This window comes from Phalaenopsis equestris, unplaced genomic scaffold (genome assembly GCF_001263595.1).
Source record: "Phalaenopsis equestris unplaced genomic scaffold, ASM126359v1 Scaffold000002, whole genome shotgun sequence".
NCBI lineage: Eukaryota > Viridiplantae > Streptophyta > Magnoliopsida > Asparagales > Orchidaceae > Phalaenopsis > Phalaenopsis equestris.
Window position 1 is genome coordinate 44,181,290 of NW_018164444.1, and position 26,487 is coordinate 44,207,776.

General features: G+C 34.6%; 2 protein-coding genes across 2 annotated transcripts in view; both read left to right on the plus strand.

The window, feature by feature from the left end:
• Positions 1–206: 206 nt before the first annotated feature.
• On the plus strand, positions 207–4,419 carry LOC110039488 (glucan endo-1,3-beta-glucosidase 14-like). Its single transcript, XM_020744570.1, has 4 exons — positions 207–341; positions 982–2,042; positions 2,707–2,858; positions 4,221–4,419. The coding sequence occupies exons 1-3, from the start codon at positions 290–292 to the stop codon at positions 2,752–2,754; spliced, it is 1,161 nt and encodes a 386-aa protein (XP_020600229.1). The 5' UTR covers positions 207–289; the 3' UTR covers positions 2,755–2,858; positions 4,221–4,419.
• Positions 4,420–17,866: 13,447 nt separating this feature from the next.
• Positions 17,867–26,487, plus strand: part of LOC110038039 — a 32,853-nt gene continuing 24,232 nt past the window's right edge. Inside the window, exons 1-5 of the mRNA XM_020742799.1 lie at positions 17,867–18,239; positions 23,391–23,455; positions 24,258–24,330; positions 24,486–24,504; positions 24,958–25,077. Of these exons, the coding sequence (XP_020598458.1) occupies positions 17,914–18,239; positions 23,391–23,455; positions 24,258–24,330; positions 24,486–24,504; positions 24,958–25,077 (603 nt within the window). The 5' untranslated portion in view covers positions 17,867–17,913. The remainder of the gene's footprint in view (positions 18,240–23,390; positions 23,456–24,257; positions 24,331–24,485; positions 24,505–24,957; positions 25,078–26,487) is intronic.

The following is a 26,487-nucleotide window of genomic DNA, read 5'->3' on the forward strand; positions in this document are numbered from 1 at the left end:
CTGGTTAAGCTGCAGCTGCCCCAAATCTGACGGCGCATTCGCTGCGTTAAGCAACGATAAGTTGCAACGGTAAGTTTACTGCAAACCAACATTTAAAAGGAAAAATAGTGCAATATTAAAAATTAAAATTTGGGCGTGAAAAGTAAATTCTTATGAATTGGTTGCTATGTATGTAAATTTTCCTATTTAAAAAAGCCAGGCGACAATTGCAGATCGAGAAGATGCAGGCAGTGTTGCGGCGAAGGAGAGGAGGAAGAGAGGAAGCAGGAAGACAGAGAGAAAGAGGAGAATGTCAATCTCCTCTTCTTTTACACTGTTCTTCATCCTTTCTCTGTTATCAGGTGAGCCGATCTTTTTGCTTTTGGCTTAAGGTTGGAGATGAGCTCTTCTTTCTGCTCTGGTTTATGCATCCGACGCTTAGTTTTGTGTTAATTGTTTTCTGAATTATTTTTAAGTTTTGGATATAACTAGAGGAGATTATTTGGTAGTTTGCAATGCTAACTAAAGAAATTTGATATTTAAGAAATGCTGTTTGGCCTTTCTTTGTATTTCTGGTAGAATTGTTACTATTTGTTGCTGAAACTGCAATTTCTTAAGAGTTTATAGGAGAATTTTTGTAGATCTTGGTTACGTTTGGTTTCTTTTTTAGTAAAAGGAAGTTTGGAGATCTGTGTGGAAGTGGAGTTTTGGTCCATGCCGTTTGTGCTTCGTGCTGGTGATGATGAATGTAGTAGGAGGGTTTTGCTAGTAATTTCTGCAGAGTTTTCTGTTTGATTAATTTTTTTCTGCTATTCTTATTTTTGTTTCATTTCTCTTCTTCGTTCTTTGATTCCGATGATATCATCTGAGCTGATTGACAATTACTTTATTTTGCTTCTCATATAACCCTGGTTTATGACTAGGTTTCAGTTTCAGTTTATTTCTTTATTTCCCTTCTATCTTTCATTGAAGTTTGAAATAGGGATTCTTTGTGCTTGGCAGCTCAAATTATCCAAATCCTGAGTCTTAATCTCGGGATCAATTACGGCCAAATTGCCAACAATCTTCCTTCACCAACCCGAGTTTCTGCGCTCCTTCAATCTCTCTCCATCAACAAAGTTAAGCTTTACGACGCCGACTCGAACGTATTAAGCGCCTTCTCCGGTTCCGACATCGAGTTCACAATCGGGATTGGCAATGAGAACGTCGCGGCCATGATCAATCCATCCCAAGCTCAAGCCTGGATTCAACAAAACGTTCAGTCCTTTCTTCCTCGAACAAAGATCACATCCATTACCGTCGGAAACGAAATTCTCTCTGGCAAAGACACCTCGCTTATCTCGAACCTTCTCCCGGCGATGCAATCTCTGCACGGAGCTCTACAGTCTCTCGGATTAGATCAACAGGTTAGCATAACCACCGCACATTCTCTCGCCATTTTGGGCAACTCTTACCCTCCTTCCTCAGGCTCCTTCGTTCCAAACCTAGTTCAATACATTCAGCCATTGCTCGACTTCCACTCCAAAACGAAGTCCCCTTTCTTGATAAATGTTTACCCTTACTTTGCCTATAAGGCGAGTCCCGATACTGTCTCGATGGATTACGTCCTGTTTCAGTCGAATCAAGGCGTCACGGATCCAAATACGAATCTGAACTACGATAACATGCTCTATGCTCAGCTGGATTCCGTTTATTCGGCAATAAAAGCGACGGGGTACAGTGATATTGATGTGAGGGTATCGGAGACTGGTTGGCCGTCGAAAGGGGATTCCGATGAGGCCGGAGCTACTCCCGAGAATGCTGCTCTATACAATGGGAATTTATTGAAGAGGTTAGAAATGAATCAGGGGACGCCATTGATGCCAAATATACCTCTGAGTATCCATGTTTTTGCTCTATTTAATGAAGATTTAAAGCCTGGTCCGACATCAGAGAGGAATTATGGACTGTTCTACCCTAACGGCACTCCTGTGTACAATATTGGATTACAGGGTTCTGGATTGTCTGGATTCTCTCCTTCATCAACATCATTCATAGTTACCGGTTCTGCTTCTAGCCAAATGGTAAGATTTTCTTAAGCTTATTTACATTTCAGTTTAGAGATGCGTTTAAATTTTCTTCATAACTATGATTTTGATCATTTTAAAAGAAGTAATTTTTGGATCATGCATTTTTAGTTATGGGCATTTTCATGCACACCACACAAGTCTTTTGTATTTATATATGTAACACCTAAACATTCATACGCCTAACAATCAAATTTTTAACATCACATCAGTAATATCATCATCACTAACTTTTTCAAAGTTAAATACACCTGGTCATGCATAGATTTGTGACACCAATGTGTCTAAGTGTAAATATGAAACTTCGGGTGTTGATATGTAACTACATAAGAATTGTGGGGTCTGTATGTAAATCTTCCTTTTAGTTATTAATCATGGGGATGAAATCTTGAACTGCAAATGGTTTAAAGGATGAAGTGGTATGATTTATTCTATGTTTCTCTATTTACATGTTAGTGGCTTGCAATGAAGTGATTTTCAGGTGGGTGATTTCCTCAATGAGAGATTTTATAAAGTACTTCATTGCAAATTTGCATTTATTGCACTAAAAAAGATAGCATCAGTTGTAACTCTGCTATATATAATACACACATTGGAAAGCAGAAGTTGAGGGGAACATTTTATTCACCAAAGTCCTAATTTTTCCTTTTTGTTTCTGCAGGTTATTTCTACTTTAGGCATTCTTGGCTGTCTGATTCTAGCCATATAACACAGATTTTCACATCAGCAATCGCTTTAGAAAGAAAGAAAAAAAAAATCAATTTGACTAATCGAATTCAGAACCTACAAGAGCCTCTGCTTGCTGGAAGTGAGGTATTACAGCAAAAGATCTAGTCGATTTCTGCAATTTTTTAAAAATTTATTTATTCACATGAGAGCATTTGGTTAGTCCTTTATTGCAGAGCTGTTTAGGTTAGAAATATGATATAGCTACCTCTTAACCATATAATTTTAGTTTGGGAAATTTACATACATACCCCAGAATTCTTATGTAGTTACATATCCAACTCCTAAGGTTTGATAGTTGCATTTGAAAGACTTTTGAATTAAAAACTTATTCATGGAAAAGGTGTATTTAACTTTTAAAAAGTAAGCTATAGTGCTGTTTTTTATGTAATGTTGCAGTTCAGGTTTTAGATATGTAAGAATTGTGTGGTCTGTATGTAAATTCCTCTTAAAATTTTTAAGTGAATAATAGGCTTGACAAATGATGTATTAGGCCCAACTCAGACCTCCCTTTTGATTCACACTACTTATACTATGCCATTAAAGCTAATGTTTTGGTTGTATCTAGCTGACGTGTTGTGCTCGCACGTGTGACAGAAGATTTTTAAGGCATATTTGAGTACTGAATTTGTCCCACATCATAAAATTTTAAAAATATCTTCTTGTAAAAAGATCAAATAATCAGTTCTCTCCCATAAATTTAAGCTTTTGACCGCTAACATTCCTTTAATTTCCTTTGCCTAACACTCCCTAGGGTCATTTTTGTAAAAATGAGCTTTCTTTTCTATCTCCATCCTTTCCATTGTATCAAATCCATCTTTTTTTTTTAGGAAGATAAGGGATGTAAGATCCATATTCTTCTTGTCGGCAACCAAACAAAAGCTCACCAATAGAAGATTCCAAACGGGTCATAGATGATAAATATTGCTTTATGGCCTCTGAATATTTTCATTCATTGGATTTTCTTTCTAGGTGTGACGATTTAACTATCTTTTTTTTTTGGAATGGCCCAGCATCTAATGATATTTTCATAAAAGGACCACACAATTCTTATTTATTTATATATCTACACTGAATATTAGTATGTATGTAGCACTTAAATGCTTAATATCATCTCAGAAATATTACTAATATTAACTTTTTCTCAAGTAGAATAGACCTTTCATGCCTTTGTTTGAAGTGGTTCTGACACAGAAGTGTTGGGGAAATTTACATATATAGAACTCAAATCTTTTCATTCAGCTTTTTAAACATAGAAAAAGGTACTTAGCTTGTAAAAATCAAAGTTCGAGGGTGAGATAAGTAAATGCATATGAATTGGGTGCTATGTATGCAAATTTCAGAAAGTGTTAAATATGTAAATATATAAAATTTATGTGGCGTGTATGTAGATTCCCCTAATATTTTATACTTCACTTGTCTAAACCTCTGTTCTATCTTCTGGTGCAGGTTCTTCTTTTGACTAACACTTTTGTATTAGGGATTGATATTGGTATTAGGATTAGGCTCTCTTTAATTTTTTTTTTTTTTCACTTTATGATTGTCTTATAAATAAAGAGAGAGTGCTTATAGAATATGAGAAAATTATTTTTTCTTAGGAGGTAGCAATAATGAGTCCGAGATGGGTGCTTGTAATAGTATATGAGAAATGAGATTTTATATATTTTTTATTTAATTACTTTGATTATTTTTTTATTTTTTAGCTGATTATATATATATTTTACTCTTTTCTATTTCCCTGGTAAATTATTTGAGCAATATAGTATTTGCTATACTTTGTATTTGTTGAAATAAATCTTTCAATGTAATTTATATATATTAAAAATAAATATTTAAGGAAAATATAATAATGGTGATTTTTTTATTTAAAATAAATATATTTAGATAATTTAGAAGTTGATGGAGAAATCTTTTCTCATTCTTCAACTGCCCGGTATATTTATTTTATATAATAATAAATTTTCATGATTGAAAATGTCTAAATAATTATAATCATGATTAATGAGCATTATAGCTTAAGAATCACAACCATTTGAAAAAATTAACGTTGTTTAGTTGTACCAAAAAGATGCTCGAGTGTTTTTATATATTTATAAATAAAGTTGTTTTGGCATGTAAATATCTGCTATAACTTTAAGAGAAAAAAAAAAAAAAACTCTTTTAAGTGCAATGAGTAATGAAAAGACATTTCATATGAGGTTTGAAAAAGGGTTTACATACAAAAATTATTTATGCATATAGATAAATTATAAGAGTTGTGTTTGATTAAGAGTTCGTTTGGGGCAGCTTGTGCGTTTCATGATAAGCGGCCCCCGGGCCGGCTGCAGGGGTCGACCCGTGGCCTGCATTTAGTATAAAAACTGAAACGGAATTTCGGATAAGCTGACGAAACGCGCGAACTAAACGGTACGGCGGCGCTTTGATAACGCCGACCGCACTTATAAGCTGTCTCAAACAGACCCTAAGTTTAATTATTCTTCTACCTGATTTATTAAATAAATGGGCAAACTTTTGTTTATATTTGATTTGGTTATTTTCTAGATGAATATAAGTACAATAATAGGAGAACGTAGCTAATTTTTATGAGGAATTTAGAATATTCCAAAAAAGTTTATTTTCTGAAGCGTTTCAATGTAGTCCAAATGTGAGGATTACGGAACACATTGTCTTCATGTGAAATAAAGATCAAGAACCTCCTCCTCCTTCACGTGTTTTATATCTTACTTCAACGGCAACTAATAACACAACCTTTTTATCTTTGGAGTCACTCTCGAGTTGATGCGACCATATTCCATTCATACAGAGTTGTTAGCCCAACTTCTATGTCATGGTTGACGCCACTCTAACCTTTCAGCATCCTGACTGCTTGTTCTTTTATTGAGCTTCAACGTGTCCTTCCCTCTTTGGCTGAGTATATTTGATGAAAGCAATAGATTATAATACGTATAAATGATTTAATTCTCATGTTCATTTCATAACATTATTATAGAGATGTAATTTCAAGTATGATTGTTAATTATTATCCATAATATTAAATTTTTTTGTTCATGCTAACTAAGCTAATCACTAATAGGTAAATTTATATTAAGCAAAAACAATATATGAAAATAACTAATAGATAAAGTTGATTAGAAAAAAAAATCATATAGTTTATGATAGGTAAGTAGTTGTACTGATAACATATAGAAGAGGGTCAAATTATGACGAGATGAGCGTTGGTAGAACAATAAATAAATTATTGAGTCTTAAAATTAAGGTTAGGATTAACTGATTGGTATCAAGGGACCACTGATAAGTTCAATATTGGGATGAACACCATTTATCAATGAATATTATGGTATGAGATGGTGATGACCTAATGACAAGAAATATATTAAAGCTTATGCAAATATGATATATATTTATAAGACAAACAATAATGATAATACGAAGGGAAATAGAAATGCAACACATGATTATATGATATTGTATAGTGTGGTGAATTAAAAACCGTATCAATAATTGCTTGGTTTATTTATAGCCATTGGTACATATACTCTTGTGCATCCCTTTTATTTTTAAAAATAGGTACCAAAATACTCTTCCCTCACTCCCGAGGCATCTTTTTAGTTTTTAAAATAATATTAAAGAGTTTATTAAGTTAAGAAAATTCCAAACCTTCTACATATTTCTACTCTTGAATTAGTATATCACACGTTCTATAGACTTCCGCCTATTGGTTTTCTTTAATGCTTCCTTAATTTTTTTTAATTTTACTATTGAGACAGTAAAAATGAAATATTTATTATTATTAAAGATATTGGGATCACTAATGTCAATCAGATTTTAGAAACTTCATTAAAAAGTTTATCAAAATAACTCACCAACCTATGTTGAATATCTTTTTGTAAGAAAAATACTTTTTGATTTTCATCTTTAATACACTTTACTTGAGTTGAATATTTGCTTCTCTTTTCTTTGATTTTCATCTCTTATACACTTTACTTGAGTTGAATATTTACTTCTCTTTTCTCTTTGTTTCTATGGCATCTAATATACTTTAAAGGTCACTAAAAGCAAAAAATTTTGTGTCACAGATTGTTCTCTTAGACTCCAAACGGGTCATTTTATTTTTTTTCTCAGTTCTCTAAGTTTTTACATTTAAATCATTTTTTATAACATAACTTCTTATATTTTATTTTTTCTTGCATATTATTATTCCACTCTAATTATTTTTATGTATAGAAAGTTTTCTTTCGATTCTCAAGTACATTTTTTATCACTTATTTAATAGTGTTTGTTTCTTTATCCCACATAGAATTTGCTTCTTCATGAACATCCCTAATATTAAAATCTTGAAGTTTACTCGTAAAAAATAATTTTATATGTGTCTTTTAGGTGCCCCATCTAATTCTACGACAATGATGTTTTCACTTGTTTTTCTCTTTTTTATTTTAGAAGAAGTCGTCAGCATGTCGATCGTTGTGTACTTCCCTTATTTGAATAAATCTCTCTCTCGAATCAGATCAATGATTCGAAGAGGAGAGGAACCGAATAAGAAGGGACATACGACAAATCAACAAACAAGAGAAAACACAAAATGTGGAGAATCTACGTGTGATTAACTTTGCAAGAATATGTTAAGAGTGTCCACCCTAACATGGTCGGGCGAAAACACCTTAAACCAATATCCGAGAAAGAATACTTACGTATACTACCTAAAACCAGAGAAACGGGTGTAGGTGCCTGTTATGGGGTCAAGAGCACTCCCAATTGGACGTATCCCACTTGGTTAATTACATATTGGGGAATATCCAAGAATACTCTCGATAAAAGAAGTTTCACTTGAATTATCATAAACTTGAGGTATAGACAATCAAATGAAGGTTATTCCGTGTGGGAACAGTCCCGATGCTTCAAAGCTCATGGCAAGTCATCGAGCAGAGAGTGAGTCTCTCACTATGGGTAGCGGCAGCTCATCGGCATTGGGCCGTCAAGGTGGCAAGGTGATATCAACGAAGTCAAGGAGCGACAGGGCTCAAAGGGCTTAACAAAAGGAAGGTAGAGTGATCTTGAAAAGGTAGAGGTAACTGGGGTCGGGGTACCACAGACCCGTCATCCACAGCTACTAGGACCCTAAGTCTACTTCGTCGTGAAGGTAGTCGACCTAACACGTCCTGAGGTTCTCGGTCAGCAATTTGTGAATTGCGTTGTCCACGGGAACCTCGGTAGCCCTAAGGTCAAAGGAAGGAAACTCTATCCTATGACTATAAGCTAGAGCTCCAAGAGATGGGACTTATACCTACCAAAGTGTCAAAGATGTCTCAGGAAAGAAAGAGAAGTGGTGGTTCATCTACAAAACTGAAAACGCTTTAAACAAAAAGACTTATACCCCGTCTAGGCCGGTGAGCATTCTAACATCCTAGGCGTACTAGACAACCACCTATAAAAAATATGTTGGGTTAGTCAGGTTGAAGAAGCACGGGAGTTCCTCCTCGGGACATGCAAATATGATTGCAGTTATCTATAGCGGTTCTTAAGTATTGTAGAGACCCTATTAATATATGCAGGAAAGTAAATGTTGTAATTTTTAAATCTTGAATATTTTAATCCTGAATATTGTAATTTTTAAATCTTGAATATTTTAATCCTAAATTTTAATTATTTTGAATATTTTATTTAGAATTTTTTTAGAAAATTAGGAATTTAAGTCCTAAAGAGCCTAAGTTCCATCGTGAAATCCCAGATTAAACACAAAGAGAAATAAGGAAAACACATGCAAATGTAGGCATGCAACATGATGAAAAAAGCAAAATAAGTCAAATCAAAATAATAAATAGGCTGGTGTCGTTGGGTGTGCAACATATCCTTAAAAAGAAAAAAACAATCAAACTCCGCATATACATGTCCGATCATAATTATATACATCAATATAAAATGTAGAATTAAGATACATGGAATGAGCATTTACACCTGGTCCCCTCCACGTGGTTCCCGCCCAAACACCTCGGAACCCGTGCCCGTATCTTATTTTTGCTACAGGACTCTCCTAGACTCTAAAAGTACATAGAAAAATAAAAAAGACTCAATCCTGCATGAAAACAATTGTCAGCGGAAAAACTCACATGCAAATAACGTATCATGAGTCATGCCTTAAAAGTGGGGGAGCTAAATAACACCTGCAAGAAAAAGGGAAAAAAATCATCACATACTCCCCCCATAGCGGTACCTGTGTGTGTGCATATAAATAGGCTTGACTCCCTACAAAAGAACGCCCTAACACACTACCATACATATGCAGCATGCAGGCACACCACAAGCATAATGCAAATAAAAGATACATGGCTAGGACAACCAATCCAATATAGAACAATAATCAAGCATAAAAAAGACTACCTAGCACCCTAAATCCTAGCCTAACACACAATCTAACGAAAAGTGCGTCAATGAAAAGTGTGTCAATAAAGTATCTACGTGTGAGGTAAGTCAGGGTATACTATTATTTTGAACGGGTCTCCATACAGGCCACATCCTAAAGATCTGACAGATCTAAAGGGTGTCACGAAGAGTGGTGACATGAGTTAGATCTATTAGATCTTCAGCACAGCAGCACAGTCATACCAGTCATACTCGTGTCAATCCCGATGACTTAACTCGCATTGCTCATCGGGATCAAACCAGCAAGCAATGCTCATTAAGGCATCGGGACTGACACGGGTCACTCTCCTAACGAGCCTGACTTGCTATCCATGTAAACATGCAAATGTAAATACGAACAGTCATGTGACAGAAGTGATGAGTGTACCGTGAGGCAGTGACTCAGGAAAAGATGGGCATGTCGTGGAGTCAGCGGCCCGAACAAATGGGTGTGTCATAGCAGCAGTGACCTAAAGGGTGGGCGTACCGTGGAGGCAGTGGCCCCAAGAAGGTGTGTCGAGGCGGTAATGACCGAAAGGGATGGGCGTGCCGTGGTGGCAGCGGCCTGAGGAAGGTGTGCCGAGGCGGCAGTGAACGAAAGAGATGGGCATATCGTGGCGGCAGTGACTCGAAGAAGTGCAACACAAGCAAATGATAATGATCATACAAGCTAACACAAATAAGATGCAACATACAAGCAAACAAGCATGTGATATAATGCAAAAGCAAATAAACATGCAAGTGATCGGTCAACAGGACCATGGTGGCTGGTCGAACCAAAGTAATCGGTCTACCAGGCCGGAGCGGCCGGTTGAACCAAAGTGAGACGCTCATAGGGCCGGGGGGGGTCTAAGCGAAGTAAGATGCTCGCTGGGTCGGGGCGGCCGATCAGAGCGAACTGAAATACTCGTATGACCGGGGTGGCCGGTCGGAGCGAAGTAAGATGCTCGTCGGGCCAAGGTGGCCGATTAGAGCGAAGTGAGAGGCTCATTAGGCCTGAGCGGTCGGTTGGAGCTAAGTGAAATGCTCACCGGGCCAGGGCGACCGGTTGAATCAAAGTGAAATGCAACTGCACCAAACAAAAATGCAATATGCAGCAAACCAACATGCAGGTAGCAAACCAGACTCGTTCTAACGACCTCATCTGGGAGACCTAAGGTTTAGACCCTTGGAAATGTGGGGAGTTTATCCACGGATCTCCAAGGGAGAAACTCTCCACAGCATCACGAAATGGACTAGCTACAAAGCTTTTCCGATTTTGCAACTCCTTCAGACTTTGCAAAGTGAGCCAACTACAAAACTTATCTCGTTTTGCCAAGTCTGACATCTCAACTTCTCCAAGTAAAGCTGGGGAACCCAAAGCAAGGGGAGTTCGGGACTTCGACTCATTAGGACTTGTGCTAAGGCTTACAACAAAGGGGAAACACTCGGCTCTACGTAGGGTGTTGGCTGCGAACGGGAAATCCTAACCTAAAGTCTAGCTCTAGGAAGTCCAACGTTCCATCACGCAGGCACGTCGTCGCGCTGACCCACGCCGACGCACACTCCCCGTGTGGACGATCGAACCCACACGCATAGACTCCACTATTCCTAAGGCTGGCTAGGAGGTAAGGAATCTCACCACCGTGATGGTTGCAAATGCATTTTCTTTGTTTGCTCCAAGCTCGCCAGCATCTGATCCATGCTCCAGTGTGCCTCGTAGAATGTGCACAGGACAACAAAAAGACCCAATGAGGGCAGGGAGGTCGTGAGGTATGCAAGCATCTTAAAATAAAAGATTATAGCATAGGAAAATGTGACCGACACGTATACCTTAGCGACGCTCGACACCGATGAACCTCGGGAGGAGGCTTTTCTTTAAAAGTTGAAAACGCCCACGCCTCTTCAAGCAACGGTGTTGTTGCTGCCCCTCAACGGTAAATCACTCCGGGGAGATATTTCGACCACCAAGGAGTGAGGGACGACGAGGTGGAGGAGCTAGCTCGTCGGCGACACACAAAGGAAAAATGCATGGGAGAGGGTTTAAGCTCCTCCCCTCTTTTCTTCTTGCAAGGAGATGAAGGTGGGTTGTGCGGCGCTAGCAGGAGGTCTACACACCAGAAAAAAAAAAGCTTCGTCGGTGGGAGAGGAGGCTGAGAAGAGGGCTCGACCAAGGAAGGAGGCCGAAAAAAAGAATGCTCGGCCTGAGAAAGGAGGTCGGCGAGGGGATGCTCAGACCGTCGAGAGCAAGTTATCAGTGTCAGAGAGGCCGAAGAAAAAAAGGAGCAGGTGGCGGCAGCTTCGCAATGAAGAAGAGACGGAGACCGCGAGGTGGCGGCGTTCGTCGCGATCCTTCAGCGTGAGGAAGGAGGATGCCGATGACTGAGGAGTTCGCCAGCGATATGGGCCGATCGACGAGTCTCGAGAGCAAGGAGCAAGTTCCAGCAAAAGCGGTAGAGGAGCTCGAGCTAGGGCTTTTCGCAAAAAGGGAGTATGGCGGCTGCATGCGGTGTATGTATACAATAATTTTTCGAGAGAGAAAGAGGGGAGAAGCGATTATTTATAAAGGATAATATAATAATAATAATAATATAATAATAATAATAATATAATAATAATAATAATCAGTTAAATAATCATCATCTTGTGTGTTTTTAGCCCAAACGCGCCATCATTTTGAAATGAATGTCCTCCATAGGTAAAATCAACGTTCCAGGCGCTTCGGCGCAGTATGTTTAGCCATTCAGACCACTTTTTCAACAATCAGATAAAAAATGATAATTTATACCTTTTTAGCCCCCCACAAAGACATGGAAAAATGGACGTCTCTCTCAAGTGAAATCGATGTTCCGGACTCACTCGTGTGGTATGTTTCGCCGTTTGGGGTCATCTAAACAACTTCGCTGGCGATCGCGTCAATTTGAGCCAATTTTGCGCTTGACGTGACACATAATATTCATCGATCCAATTGAAGTCATCCGACGAGCAAAAATGCCAACTGGCCTTCGCCTAGGCGAAAGCCAAAGCCTAGCAGGATGACCCTGGTACGTGCCTCTCAACACGTGCCGAAAGGTTCAGGGTGGGTGTCTGAACTACCAGATGTTACGGATGGACCGAAAGCTATCCCGAGTTATGCAGGTGGACATCCTGCACTCGTGACATAAAAAATTGATGCCAACAAATGACTCATAACATTCTTTATTTTACAACTCTTCATCTTAAAATCTAAAACTAATAATTGACGTTGAGTACTTAAATCCTCAATTGTAATGACCTTACAATCCTTACATAATCGATAAACTCTTCTTCTCATAAGAAAATAATCAATTTGTGTTTTATTAGATTCATTCTTATATGTAATAAAATGCTCATCTCTTTTCTTGAATAAAGTATTAACAATAATAAAATCATATGCTCTACTATGACTCTACCTTTTTTATTAATCACTTTAAAACCATAGCTACCATGAATATTTCTAAAATCTTCTATCACTCTACCGACATAGCCATTTAAATCTCATCCAATACAAGTTCTTTCTTCAAGAGGTAACATTTGTATTAAGTCTTCCAGGTCATTCCATATGTTTTCTTTAGAACATATATCTAAACCTACTTGAGGAGCATACACATTTATAATATTAAAAATTTTAGTATCAACAATAATCTCAAGGGCTATAACTATTTCTCCAACTCTATTATTATTTACAACATTATCTTTCAAACTATTATATATAAGTACACCTACACAGTTTCTAATGTGACTCTTACTTGAATACTAAAGTTTAAAACCTAAGTTATCAATCTCATTAGTCGTTTCTCCAACCCATTTAGTTTCTTGAATACCTAAGATATATAACTTTTTATGAATATTGATATCAACTAATTCCATTAATTTACTTGTGAGAGTACATATATTCCAAGATCATATCCTAATATTAATTTTATGGGCTAACATCTTTACATGCATTGCATCAGTAATGTGGGAACCCTTGCTTATTGACACTATACCCGGGACGCCGATGTAGCGGCCCTTGCACACTTTTCATTATATTAATGTCATACAACGTGTTGGTTACAGTGGATGCCCTAACATTCACATAATGATCAAAGGATTCTTGCCATGATTTTTCAACAAATTTTTCGTTGGCTGTCGACTCCCTAATACAACCCTCCACTTTTCACATATAGGGCTTGGAGACATTTATATATCCTCGAAACATGTAACCAGATAAGCTAAAATTAAAGCATATATAAATAAGTAAAGTTGATCTTGCATCAATGCTAACTTGAGTTTAGCTCCCCACTAATTAACATGCTCAAACTCAAGATCAAGCTTAAGTCAAGCTCATGCAAAAAACTTAAGTGTTACTTGTTAGAAAAATAGTGAGCTTGAGCTTGAATCTTGACTCAATCAATAATTGCAAAGAAACTTGACTTAGGAAGTGGAGGAAAATGACGAAAGTTCATTGGATAATGCAATAGTGGTGTTGTGAAAAGTGGCCTCAGAAGCTTGCTAGAGCATGCATCAATGGGAAAAGTGATAAACTAGTACAAAATTCATAATAGGACTTTGTTAAAGAAGGTATTGAAGTTCGACGAGAAAGCCACAATGGTAGTTCGCTAGAGAAGGCATCGATGGGGCCTACATTGAAGAAATCATCAATGGGTCTAGTATTTGAAAAGACATCGATGGGCTCTACATTTTTATAAGAGAATGAAGTTCTGAGACTTGAAATTATCTGTTAAATTAAGAGAAAAAATATAAAAAATAAAAAAAAATCCCTAGATTTAGCCATGTATGGTTTCTAATCGAGCTAGCTTGCAAGCTAATGAGTCGAGTTTCCTTAAGCTTAAACTTGAGCTAGTTAAATATAAGAGCTCGAGTTTGACTTTAAGATCAATGTCATGGATTTACTATTCTTCAAGTAGCATGCATCCCTATCACATACAAATTGCTAAGTTGTACTTATTACTCACTCTCATAAGAAGCTAGCTAATAATGAGATTATGGAATGGCCAAAGTGAGAATGTGGAGAAAAAAAATGTTACTAAATATGAGCTTTCATAAGACTAGGACTCGCTTTCAACTTCTTAACAAAATGAAGGGGTTCTTTCTCCATTTATAGTACAAAAATACCACTTCAAGAATATTATAGAACTCTATGGAATATTTCTTATTTTAGAGACTTCTATAAATTACATGGCAGTCATGATTGTCCTAGAATATTATTAAAGACTGCACTCGGTTGTGGAACAAGGGGGGCTATGGGAGGCCTACATTGAAGAAAGCATCATTGGGTCTAGTACTTGAAAAGACACCGATGGGCCCTACATTTTTATAAGAGAGTGGAGTTCTGAGACTGGAAATTATCTGCTAAATTAAGAGCAAAAATATTAAAAATAAAAAAATCCCTAGATTTAGCCATGTATGGTTTCTAATCGGGCTAGCTTGCAAGCTAATGAGTCGAGTCTCCTTAAGCTTAAACTTGAGCTAGTTAAATATAAGAGCTCGAGTTTGGCTTTAAGATCAATGTCATGGATTTACTATTCTTCAAGTAGCATGCATCCCTATCACATACAAATTGCTAAGTTGTACTTATTACTCACTCTCATAAGAAGCTAGCTAATAATGAGATTATGGAATGGCCAAAGTGAGAATGTGGAGAAAAAGCTTTCATAAGACTAGGACTCGCTTTCAACTTCTTAACAAAATGAAGGGGTTCTTTCTCCATTTATAGTACAAAAATACCACTTCAAGAATATTATAGAACTCTATGGAATATTTCTTATTTTAGAGACTTCTATAAATTACATGGCAGTCATGATTGTCCTAGAATATTATTAAAGACTGCACTCGGTTGTGGAACAAGGGGGGCTATGGGAGGCCTACATTGAAGAAAGCATCATTGGGTCTAGTACTTGAAAAGACACCGATGGGCCCTACATTTTTATAAGAGAGTGGAGTTCTGAGACTGGAAATTATCTGCTAAATTAAGAGCAAAAATATTAAAAATAAAAAAATCCCTAGATTTAGCCATGTATGGTTTCTAATCGGGCTAGCTTGCAAGCTAATGAGTCGAGTCTCCTTAAGCTTAAACTTGAGCTAGTTAAATATAAGAGCTCGAGTTTGGCTTTAAGATCAATGTCATGGATTTACTATTCTTCAAGTAGCATGCATCCCTATCACATACAAATTGCTAAGTTGTACTTATTACTCACTTTCATAAGTAGCTAGCTAATAATGAGATTATGGAATGGCTAAAGTGAGAATGTGGAGAAAAAAAATGTTACTAAATATGAGCTTTCATAAGACTAAGACTCGCTTTCAACTTCTTAACAAAATGAAGGGGTTCTTTCTCCATTTATAGTACAAAAAATACCACTTCAAGAATATTATAGAACTCTACGAAATATTTCTTATTTTAGAGACTTCTATAAATTACGTGGCAGTCATGATTGTCCTAGAATATTATTAAAGACCGCACTCGGTTGTGGAACAAGGGGGGCTATGGGAGGCCTACATTGAAGAAAGCATCATTGGGTCTAGTACTTGAAAAGACACCGATGGGCCCTACATTTTTATAAGAGAGTGGAGTTCTGAGACTGGAAATTATCTGCTAAATTAAGAGCAAAAATATTAAAAATAAAAAAATCCCTAGATTTAGCCATGTATGGTTTCTAATCGGGCTAGCTTGCAAGCTAATGAGTCGAGTCTCCTTAAGCTTAAACTTGAGCTAGTTAAATATAAGAGCTCGAGTTTGGCTTTAAGATCAATGTCATGGATTTACTATTCTTCAAGTAGCATGCATCCCTATCACATACAAATTGCTAAGTTGTATTTATTACTCACTCTCATAAGAAGCTAGCTAATAATGAGATTATGGAATGGCCAAAGTGAGAATGTGGAGAAAAAAAATGTTACTAAATATGAGCTTTCATAAGACTAAGACTCGCTTTCAACTTCTTAACAAAATGAAGGGGTTCTTTCTCCATTTATAGTACAAAAAATACCACTTCAAGAATATTATAGAACTCTACGAAATATTTCTTATTTTAGAGACTTCTATAAATTACGTGGCAGTCATGATTGTCCTAGAATATTATTAAAGACCGCACTCGGTTGTGGAACAAGGGGGGCTATGGGAGGCCTACATTGAAGAAAGCATCACTGGGTCTAGCATTTGAAAAGACACCGATGGGCCCTACATTTTTATAAGAGAATGTAGTTCTGAGACTGGAAATTATCTGCTAAATTAAGAGCAAAAATATAAAAAATAAAAAAAATCCCTAGATTTAGCCATGTATGGTTTCTAATCGGGCTAGCTTGCAAGCTAATGAGTCGAGTCTCCTTAAGCTTAAACTTGAGCTAGTTAAATATAAGAGCTCGAGTTTGGCTTTAAGATCAATGTCATGGATTTACTATTCTTCAAGTAGCATGCATCCCTATCACATACAAATTGCTAAGTTGTACTTATTACTCACTTTCATAAGTAGCTAGCTAATAATGAGATTATGGAATGGCTAAAGTGAGAATGTGGAGAAAAACTTTGTTACTAAATATGAGCTTTTATAAGACTAAGACTCGCTTTCAACTTCTTAACAAAATGAAGGGGTTCTTTCTCCATTTATAGTACAAAAATACCACTTCAAGAATATTATAGAACTCTACGAAATATTTCTTATTTTAGAGACTTCTATAAATTACGTGGCAGTCATGATTGTCCTAGAATATTATTAAGGACTACACTCAGTTGTGGAACAAGGGGGTCTATGGGAGGCAATCAAACCCCGTCTTTATTATCATATAATACATTAAAATTTTGCTTCCTAAACTTAAATACTAAAAAAAATTTAACGAATATGTATTTTAATTTAATAAAGATTTTATAATTAACAAATGAACATTCATCTTTCAATCATGAAAATTATTATGACAAAATAATAAAAGTAAATAAAATATTATTTTCCTATTAGTTCACTGAAAATATTCATTAAAAGTGATGTTATGATTATTTTTGATGTGGAATCAATTATTGATAATTTCAATGTAATGAAGAAATATTAATATAATTTAATACATGTATTAAAAAAATATAAATTTTATATTAAAACTTATCCTTAACTTTTTTTTTGTAATTTTATCTTATTTATTTATTTATAAAAAATTAAAAATTATTTGATGCATTTTAGTTGATTTTTTATTTTATCTCCCCTTCTTTAAACTCTATTTCTTTCACTGAATATACTAGAATATATGACTAGATATTTCTCTTTACCCTACAAATTTCTTAAATGTCTATACTTTCTGAAGAGATCTAAAAACTTCTAAATTATTACTGAAATATCCAAAATTTTTTAGCAAATTATAGAAATTTATTAATATTTTTAAAATAATCAAATTTTTTCAAGGTCTTCCATAAATTTTCTGAAACAAATCTAAGTAAATGCATAATATTTCAAAAATCTTTTTGAATATTATGGCTCCACTAGAAGATGATTTTAGAAGGTCAAAACCAAGCAAATATGATAAACCCCATTAATTATTTATGGGACATAATATTGAGCTCACTAATGAGTAAGTTAAAATCATCAACTTGGCTTCCTCATTTATATCCCTAGCTGAAAATAGTGTAGTGTTAGGTTCCAATATTATTTTTTGAATATAATACAAAGTTATCTATATATAAGCTCCTCGACTCCCCAAAATGAGTAAATTAAAGTGGTACTTATCGATTCTCGGGCTCCTGTGTCGCGCTTGCCGGAGTTTAATGGCCGGACTTCTCGTCTCCTGCTCATCTCCCCTCTTCGGGTCTCTGCGCTGCCGTATTTCTTCTCGCAAATGCTTCCGGGTTTCCGCCGAGCTCAGTGAGAGCTCTGCTTCATCCCACACATTCGCCGCAGCAGAAGATGAGGGTGGAAGCTCGTCATCCTCATCGACGTCTTCTTCTTCTCCGCCGCTTTTGTTCTCGCCTCCTGATGGCTTCAAGCCGCCGCAGCCAAAGCCGTTTTCCGTACGCCCCGATAGGTTTCTTGACATTCTGGGAGCTTCTCTCGCGCTGCCCTTTCGTCTCGGCACTGGTGCTTTCGTTCAAGGGTTGCATACTGTCTACTTTGCGCTCATTATATCGTTTGGTGCATTTGTTTTTTTTTCCAACTTTTTTCGGGATGCAAAACAATTGAATTGTTGAATAAGAACGTCAGGTAGCTTAAAATCTTGCTTTATGTGTGAGAAGGAAATGCAAGGACAGGAACATTGTTGTGCTTGATATTGCTATTCTTACTTTATTTCAATAGTTTCTAGGTTTCTGCTTGTTAATGATTCTAATTGCTTAAGAAACTATTTGTGATTTTCATGGTATATTGTTTTGATGGATGCAGAATTTAGAACATATATTGTTCATTATTGTAAAGTATATTCAATAATTTTTATTTATATATAACACACACACACATACAGATATCTATATATATATATATATTTGTGTATATTATTTTTTAGCTCTTTCCTAGCTGAACATCGTGGAGCGGACTCTCATTTCTGTTAGGTTCATTTATTAAACAAATTGAAAAATATTGATTAAATTTGACTTTCTAGTTTAGTAGTTTAGTAGAACATGAACAAATATCAAGACAAACATGAGCTATTTATGAACATTGATCTTTTTTAATAGCCTCTTGTTGGTTGATTGGCCATCTTTGAACAACAAAAGTAGTTTTAGGATTCTTAAAAATAATCTATGAGTGAAAGTTTAGTTGTATGAAAGTTATTTTAAAATTAGATAAGGATATTATATTTTTATTTCATGGAAATAATATTAATATTCGATTAAACTATTTAATCAACTCATATCAATGTAACAATAGTATTTTACCAAGCTATGATGGCTCTTATATCATTTTAGATAACGATCTTAACAAGATTTTGCAAAGAATTATCTTCTTTACTCAGGAACGCAACATAACATAGCACAATGTAACACAAGAAATTACTAAGTGGGGAGTTTAATTTCATTAACTTTACTTGGATAGGTTAAAATCTTGATATTTGGAGATTGGTTGCTATAAATTAAAACTCATTCAGACTTATTTTTCATATTGGTGGCCATAAAACTCAGTTCACTTTTTATTTTTGAAAATGGTCATTGACCTAACTTATGGTTAATTAATTCACATTTATTTTTTTAATAGTGATTATCAAATTTAAGTTTTTATAAATTCAAGCTTGCTAAATATCATGTCTAAGCATTATATACAACAACAACAACGACAAACCTTTATCCCAGTAAGTGGGGTCGGCAACATAAATCCTTTTTCTCCATTGTGTCCTATCGAGTACCATATTTTCATTTAATTCTAATAAATTAAGATAATTTTTGTATACAACATGCCCAGGTCTATTTAGGTACACTTCTATCTTTCTTAACATAAGTCAAATCTAAAACATCTACTAAGCATTATATAAAAAGATTATTTCATTATATTGAAATATCTCATAACAAGAAGTAACAAAAAGAAGAGAAGAAAATGAAAAGAGAGATGATGGATGCGATCTAAGGAAAAAGGAAGAGATTTTATGTGTTCTTGCAATTGTAGTTTTTCTAGTTCTTTAAGAAGAAATAGATGTTACTATTTTTGGTCTCAGTAAGAAAAGAATCTCGTGGTTATAATAAGGAATACTTCTAATTTAGACAGTTGTAATAGAGAGTTGAAAAGAGTAATTGGAGCAATAACATCTCCTTCTTCATATTTAGCTTTCATCTTTGCATTTGCTGGCTATATTTTCTCTTATTTAGATAAAATATTATTATCTTTTTCCATATCTGTAATTTTGTATGAAGTATAATATTTTACATACTTTATCTTAAAGTTTACTTGCGTTTGACCTTTGTATGGCCATGGATATAAGCTTAAGTCAAACCACACAAAATTTGATATTCTCTTTGATAGTGCTTGATCATCATATTTGCTGTTAGGTTATGAGTTCCTTCTTTCATAATAAGTAGTTTCAGTGCTAGTTTATTAAAAATATGGTGTCCATGAATTTCAAGATTGAAAATTTCGATTGCTCAAAGAGTTTTGATATCTGGAGAACCAAAGTACTTGATATGTTTACCTTCATGAACTTGTAAAGGCAATCTGTGGGGCGCAACAAGATGCTTGAATTCATAAGTGAAGAAGACAAATAGTGGTTGATGAGAAACCTCTCTCAGTGATTCCATTGTATGTGGGTGATGAGATCTTAATAGCGCTCTTAGAGGAAATAACTTTTTGAGGTTTTGAGCTCAATCTATAGACTTTGTATGTGACTAAAAGTTTGTCTGACAACTTTTATCAAAATTAGACAATATTTGATTCCATTGAAAGAATGTATGCGTATTAAAATACATTTGAAGGAATTTAATTTCATCATTAGAATCTTGAGGAATATTGTTGTAATTTTTAATGATGAAGATCAATTTTTATTTGTGGATGTGCTCTACCCCTCCTTAGAAGAACATTTCAGACAGCATATTTTATGATTTTGAAAATTCATTTTTTCATAGAAGATGATTTCTAAGGTCGAGGGAGATGATAAATTAGCTGAAAGCTTATTGTGGATTATAGGAATATGCAATGTGGAATAGTTCTTTTCTAATCATTGTAAAAATAAATCTTAAAATAAGTTTAAAAAGATTACTTGCTTCTATTGTAAGGAAAAAAGGCATATGAATAGAATTATTTGTTTTAAAGAAAAGGGATTGAGAGTATATGACAACCACAAAAGGATAAGTTAGATGATTCAAGTACTATTATCATTTTTTTTATTATGAAATTAGTGTTACTCTTTTTTTGACTTAAGAGTTAAAATAAAAACTGTAAATAATATTGGATTTTGAGTTTGGCATGTTTTAATTGCATATAAGACAAGTTCTAGTTGCCATGTGTAAATAGAAATTGGAGCTGTTGAAGATTGGAGATTCTAATATTGTTGAATTAATGGCGCATGGTGGTGTCATTATGTCAATGGGAATAGCCAGATACGTACCAAATTGAACAAGAATCAAATTTCTTCAAGTGCTTTTAGTGTTGTAGCCTTGTAAGATATATATTTTTTTGGTGATATTGATGCCTTTAAAATCTTTAGGGTGTGCTGGTTGTCCTAAGACAAACAATATTAGTGGATTCTGCATTTTAGAGTATAATATCACATGCTGATGAGTTGCATTGAAGAAGTATGGTGATAGCTTATAGAAGTATGAATGATACTAGGTATGAAATCAAAAACCAGAAAAATAGGAGCTACTGTAAAATTTATTTTTGGTAATTATAGAAGCAATGCAAAATATTTTTTTTTAGGTAGGAGCTTTCAATGAATAGATGGGCTTTGCAAGATAGGCAAAAGTCTAACGTAAAATATCAACACAATACTAAAAGTAAAATTTGACAAATTTGTCACTAATGGATTGTGATATTAAAAAGTTTCAATTAATCTTTGCAATGAATAACATGCATGTGCTAAATAGGTAAGTGTTCAAACACAACTATTAAACTAGTATATTCAAAAGTTATGCTTCAAGTAAGATATTATTAACCGTGGAGTCTAATTCATTAATTATTTTGGATTAGATTTGATTTTTGATTCTTAAAGATTGGTGGCTACCAAATAAAAATTTATCCATATTTAATTTTTCCAGTATAGTGTCTATGTTAGTCATTTCAGATTTTGATTTCCCAGATGATAAGTACCAAATTAAAGGTTTATTAAATTCCGTGTTGTTCCCTATCATATCTAAATATTACATAAGAAGATTGCTGCATTGTTTTGAAAGATTTTATAATATGAAACAACGATGAGAGAGTAGTAAGAAGGGAAATGAGAGCTGTCATCCGAGAGAGAAATGAATATTTTTTTTTTTTTTGAATGCTTGCAAATGGAATTTTTTTTTTGGCATTAAGAAGGATAAAGTGTTATTATTTTTGACATTAGCAGAAGAAGAAACTCCTGATCAAAAGTAAGGAATAGTTCTTATTTAACTCTTACAATAAAGAAGTGAAGTGAGTAATTGGAGCAACACCATCATTCCCTTCTACTTTTATAACCCTCATTTTTATACTTCGTGATTATATTTTCTTTTAACTACATAATATAGTATTTTTATCCATATCTCTAACTTTGCACGTAGTGTAATTTTTTATTTACTTTTTTTGAATTTTAATGAATTTTCTGATTTTTGTGTGGTTGTGAAAATAGGCTTATTTAAGTTTAATTACATAAATTTTGATATTCTCTTTTGTGATGCTTCATCTCTTTTGTAGTTATTTTATGGTTCAGCATTGTCCCTTGGTTGAGTTTATTCTCTTTACTAATAATTACTAATGCAAAATGGAATTTTTGTTGTATGAATGCTGGAAAACTATTCTTATAACAATGGTTTACATTACTTACCAGAAAAGAAACTTTATGGATTTTAGCTTTTAAACCTAATTCATTATTGTAATTATCTTGAAACAATAATTGTATGATATTCCTTAATAGTATTTTTTTTAATCTTTCTAGCCATGTTAGTGTCACACTAGTTTCTTTTTACCGAGGAGCTATAACTTTTGCAACACTTGGATGACAATCTTTAATATGATTTTACGAAATGATTATCCAAATTACATGACAACATGGTACAACAAAAAAAAAAAAAAAATGTTTAATCAAGTCTTGTGACAAAACATATTTGTGTAGTAATTTTTTCGCTACCTTCAACCTCGTCTCCTCTTTAGTTTAATGTTTTAAATTATCTGCAGCCTGCATATTTATCTCACTTCATATGTGTTTCTGAAGCCCATTTTCTTGTCTTAGAGTCGCATTTTCTTGAAGGATATCTATTCTTCAATAGCTTCTCTTGCATGGTGCACTAGTTTAATAATGAGAAAATTAAGATAAGGCTAAATAAAAGTTTTTTGTTGCTATAGTATTTTATATTTAAAAATTTTATTTGGAGCATGAAACATCAAGCTGAATTATTAGCTTCATAACTGTAAGTAGCGGAACTAGACGGAAGAGGACTCCAAGCATGCTGACATAATTGGAGAAGCAAAATTGTAGTTAGAAAGTTTCAATAACCTGGATTTAGTTTTGTTTGATTTAGCAGGATATTTTCTTATTTTTCTTTATTTTTAGGGCCAAAGATATGGTGAAAATTTTCCACATAATGTTTCATTTTATTATTATTATTTTTTTCACCTATGAGGAACTTGATTTTTAATTCTGCAGCTATTCAGCATCTTTAGTGTCTAAGGATCAAATCCCTCCAAATGAGTATGCTTTGAGTATCGCAGGTAAAGAACAAATTCATTGCTTATATCCGCATTAATTTTTTTTCCTTAAGTTGATAGAAGAGGGGCTTAACATGAATTCCTACAATTCACTTATTGAGAATAGATTTAACTGAAGTATGAAACTTTTTTAAATAAATAACAATATCTCATCTTTCCCAGGTACGTTTCAAGTATAAATTGGCCTATAATATGATTGTCGGGATTCTTTTGTTATACCACATATAACTAGTGCAAACATACTCTACCACAAAATCCAAAAAGAAAAAAAACAAAGAAAAAATTTCACCCAAAATTTTCTACCATTTTGAACCACGGCTTCATTATAAGTTTCAATTAAAGATTCTCATAATACTTTGTAAGGTATAGCACTTGTCCTGACTTCTTTTCTTGCCCATCCATCTCCCCTGTTCCATTATGCCATGATGGCCTATGTTTTCTTGGCAGCTGCTGTGTGTTGAGTGGCTTGGAAGCAGCTTTTCATCGAATCATCTATCATTTGGATGGGCAAGGGCAAAAGAATTGGTTAACCCAAACATGATTAGCCCTCTGGTTGATTTAAGTTTTTCACATGCTAGTTTTGTGAGATAAAGGGCTTGGGTGCTATGCTAGTAATTTTTTTGGATCTTGGTTTGGAATATTAATTGGGTTGGTTTTAGGTGGCACACTAGGGAAAGTATCTTATTTTTACCATTTCATCAATTTGGCTGTCGAAAGCTGATCATTTAATTCTGAGATAGAAAATTGCTTCACCAAATTTAGAGATTTCTTATCTAATGAGCATCTTATAATTCAATTTCTTTAGGGTTCAAGCTCAAAGAGACTTCAAGGCTTGGTCCTCGACCTGAGAAACCTATTGAGATTTATGAATTTGAAAGGTAATCCACCTTTTAAGTTAAATAGTGTGTTATTTCAAGTATGTCCTTTCATCCAAATTGATTTAAATTTCATAAGAGATTCATCTTTATGATTACCACAAAACTGACCGGCTGTTTTTCTTGTTCATGGACGGATGGACACACAAAACCATTAGTTGTCCTTTTTGCCGAAAGGTTAGCCATTTTCCTCGCCCCCAGCTGTCTAAGAATTTGTAAGCTTTAGTCCTATATTGTGATTTAACTAATATTTCATCTTGTTTTACTGGTGAACTTTAAGAAAGAGTCATTCAGCTGCTACTTTTTGCTTTGTTCGAGCTTCTCTAATTATTTTGTATTAGGGGCATTTACATAGATAGTACACAATTCTGATGTATTTACATATCTCACACCTAAACTTTCATATTTTCATACATATCACTCAAATCTTTAATATCACATCAAAATAATATTACCCCATTTTAAAAGTGAAATACACCTTTTTCATGCATAGATTTAAAGCACCAATATGTAACGTATGTAAATATGATAGTTTAGGTGTTAGATATATCAATACATAACAATTGTGCTCGGTATGTGAATTTCCCTTTGTATTATCTCTCATTTGCTGGTAACTTCTGAAATTTGCAGGTCAGGGAAATCGTTAGCATATTGGATCTTGACATTTTATTTTACCCTTGTCCAAAAAATGGTCCAAACTTCCGACCGAAGGTGTTGAAAATGGGCGGCAAACAACAATTTCCATACATGGTTTGATCTTGTTCCTTGTCTTTGGCTCTAAATTGCCAATTGTCGTCACACTTTATTTTTTATTAAGTTAAACATTGAAATAACGGGTAGAGCATCAGACAACTTGGAGTAAAATCAGGTTCTTGAAATTTTTTTCTCTTTTTTGTATAAATTCTTACTCAAAACTTTGAATTATACATCATGAATTTGTTTTAAGGTGTTAATCAAGAAGCAAAAGCTTGCCTATCTCGTGAACCAAGTCTCTTATGGCCATGTTTTAATCAGATTTTTCTTTTGGTGTTTGTTGGCGGAATTCCTGCCGAACCAGAGAATATCAGTTTTAAGTTTCAAGTGCATCGAAAAGCTTTTATCTGACCATCCGAGAGGATTGAGAGATATGGTTCAAGCATCCTTTATTCTTTGTAGTATTTTTTTGGTTTTAAAACTTGCAGGACCTTGAGTAGTTGACTTATATAGTCTTTTGTTTTTTCAATTTTCCATTTTGGCTTGCCACATATATTTTATTTTTATTTTTTATTTTTTATCAAGGTCATTCGATTGACAAAACAACTTACTGATAGAAAAATATCAGAAATACCTTTGTAGTTTTCTTCTCTTTCATGTCTTTTGTATTTCGATAGTTTCAATTTTGTTTATAGGTTCCTTCAACAATAAGAGTGGTGTCTGATTTCAGTTCATCGCATATTTGACGTGCTTCCTGCCCCTAGTGAGATTGTTGGTTTAATAATGTAAGAACTCAACCCTTACTTTATTCGACTCACTCTCGTGCGGCCTTACGATCCCCGATCACACAAATCTAGGTGAATTTCTTTCCTTTCTCGCTCATTGCCGCTTTTGTTTAAAACTTTCCTTGTTTTTCCCGTAATTTGCTCATCCTGCTGCCTTTTTTTATCACACGATTCATGCAACTCCTTCCTTTTTTGCTTGACACTTTCCTGATTCATCAAACTCTTGTAAACTGACTTTCTCTCGCACTTGCCTATCAACTCTTTTCGTTACTCAGGGAAGACCGAAGCACACTGCCTGAATAGCGACCTTCTTGTAGCAGCCATCAATCCTCTCTTTTGTAGCTATTGAAGTCTTCCTTTTACTTTCTCCTTGCTTCTCCTAGAAATCTTCTCCCTCTTTTTCTTCCTTGCCTCTAGAGTCATGAGACCTCAGCAAACCCGCTGCCCCTTTTCTTTTGGAAACCCTAACAACAAGTCTTCTGCTCTCCCCTATCTCCTTTTAATACAATTTTATTATTCCATTTATATCCTTTTATAAATATATGTATGTACATATATTTAGATTTGATTATTTCTTTATGTTATTGAATGGACTCTTATATGATACATTTGGTATCCCAATTGTGACTTCCAATGAAACGGTATAACTTGGCATCAGGATTTTCCATGGGAATAGGGAAAG

Bases quoted from the DNA above. Each gene is read 5' to 3' on its own strand.
- LOC110039488 (XM_020744570.1), top strand. From the start codon at position 290: ATGTCAATCTCCTCTTCTTTTACACTGTTCTTCATCCTTTCTCTGTTA. The intron at 342-981 runs GTGAGCCGATCT...TGTGCTTGGCAG, and splicing joins CATCCTTTCTCTGTTATCAG to CTCAAATTATCCAAATCCTG. The intron at 2,043-2,706 runs GTAAGATTTTCT...TTGTTTCTGCAG, and splicing joins GTTCTGCTTCTAGCCAAATG to GTTATTTCTACTTTAGGCAT.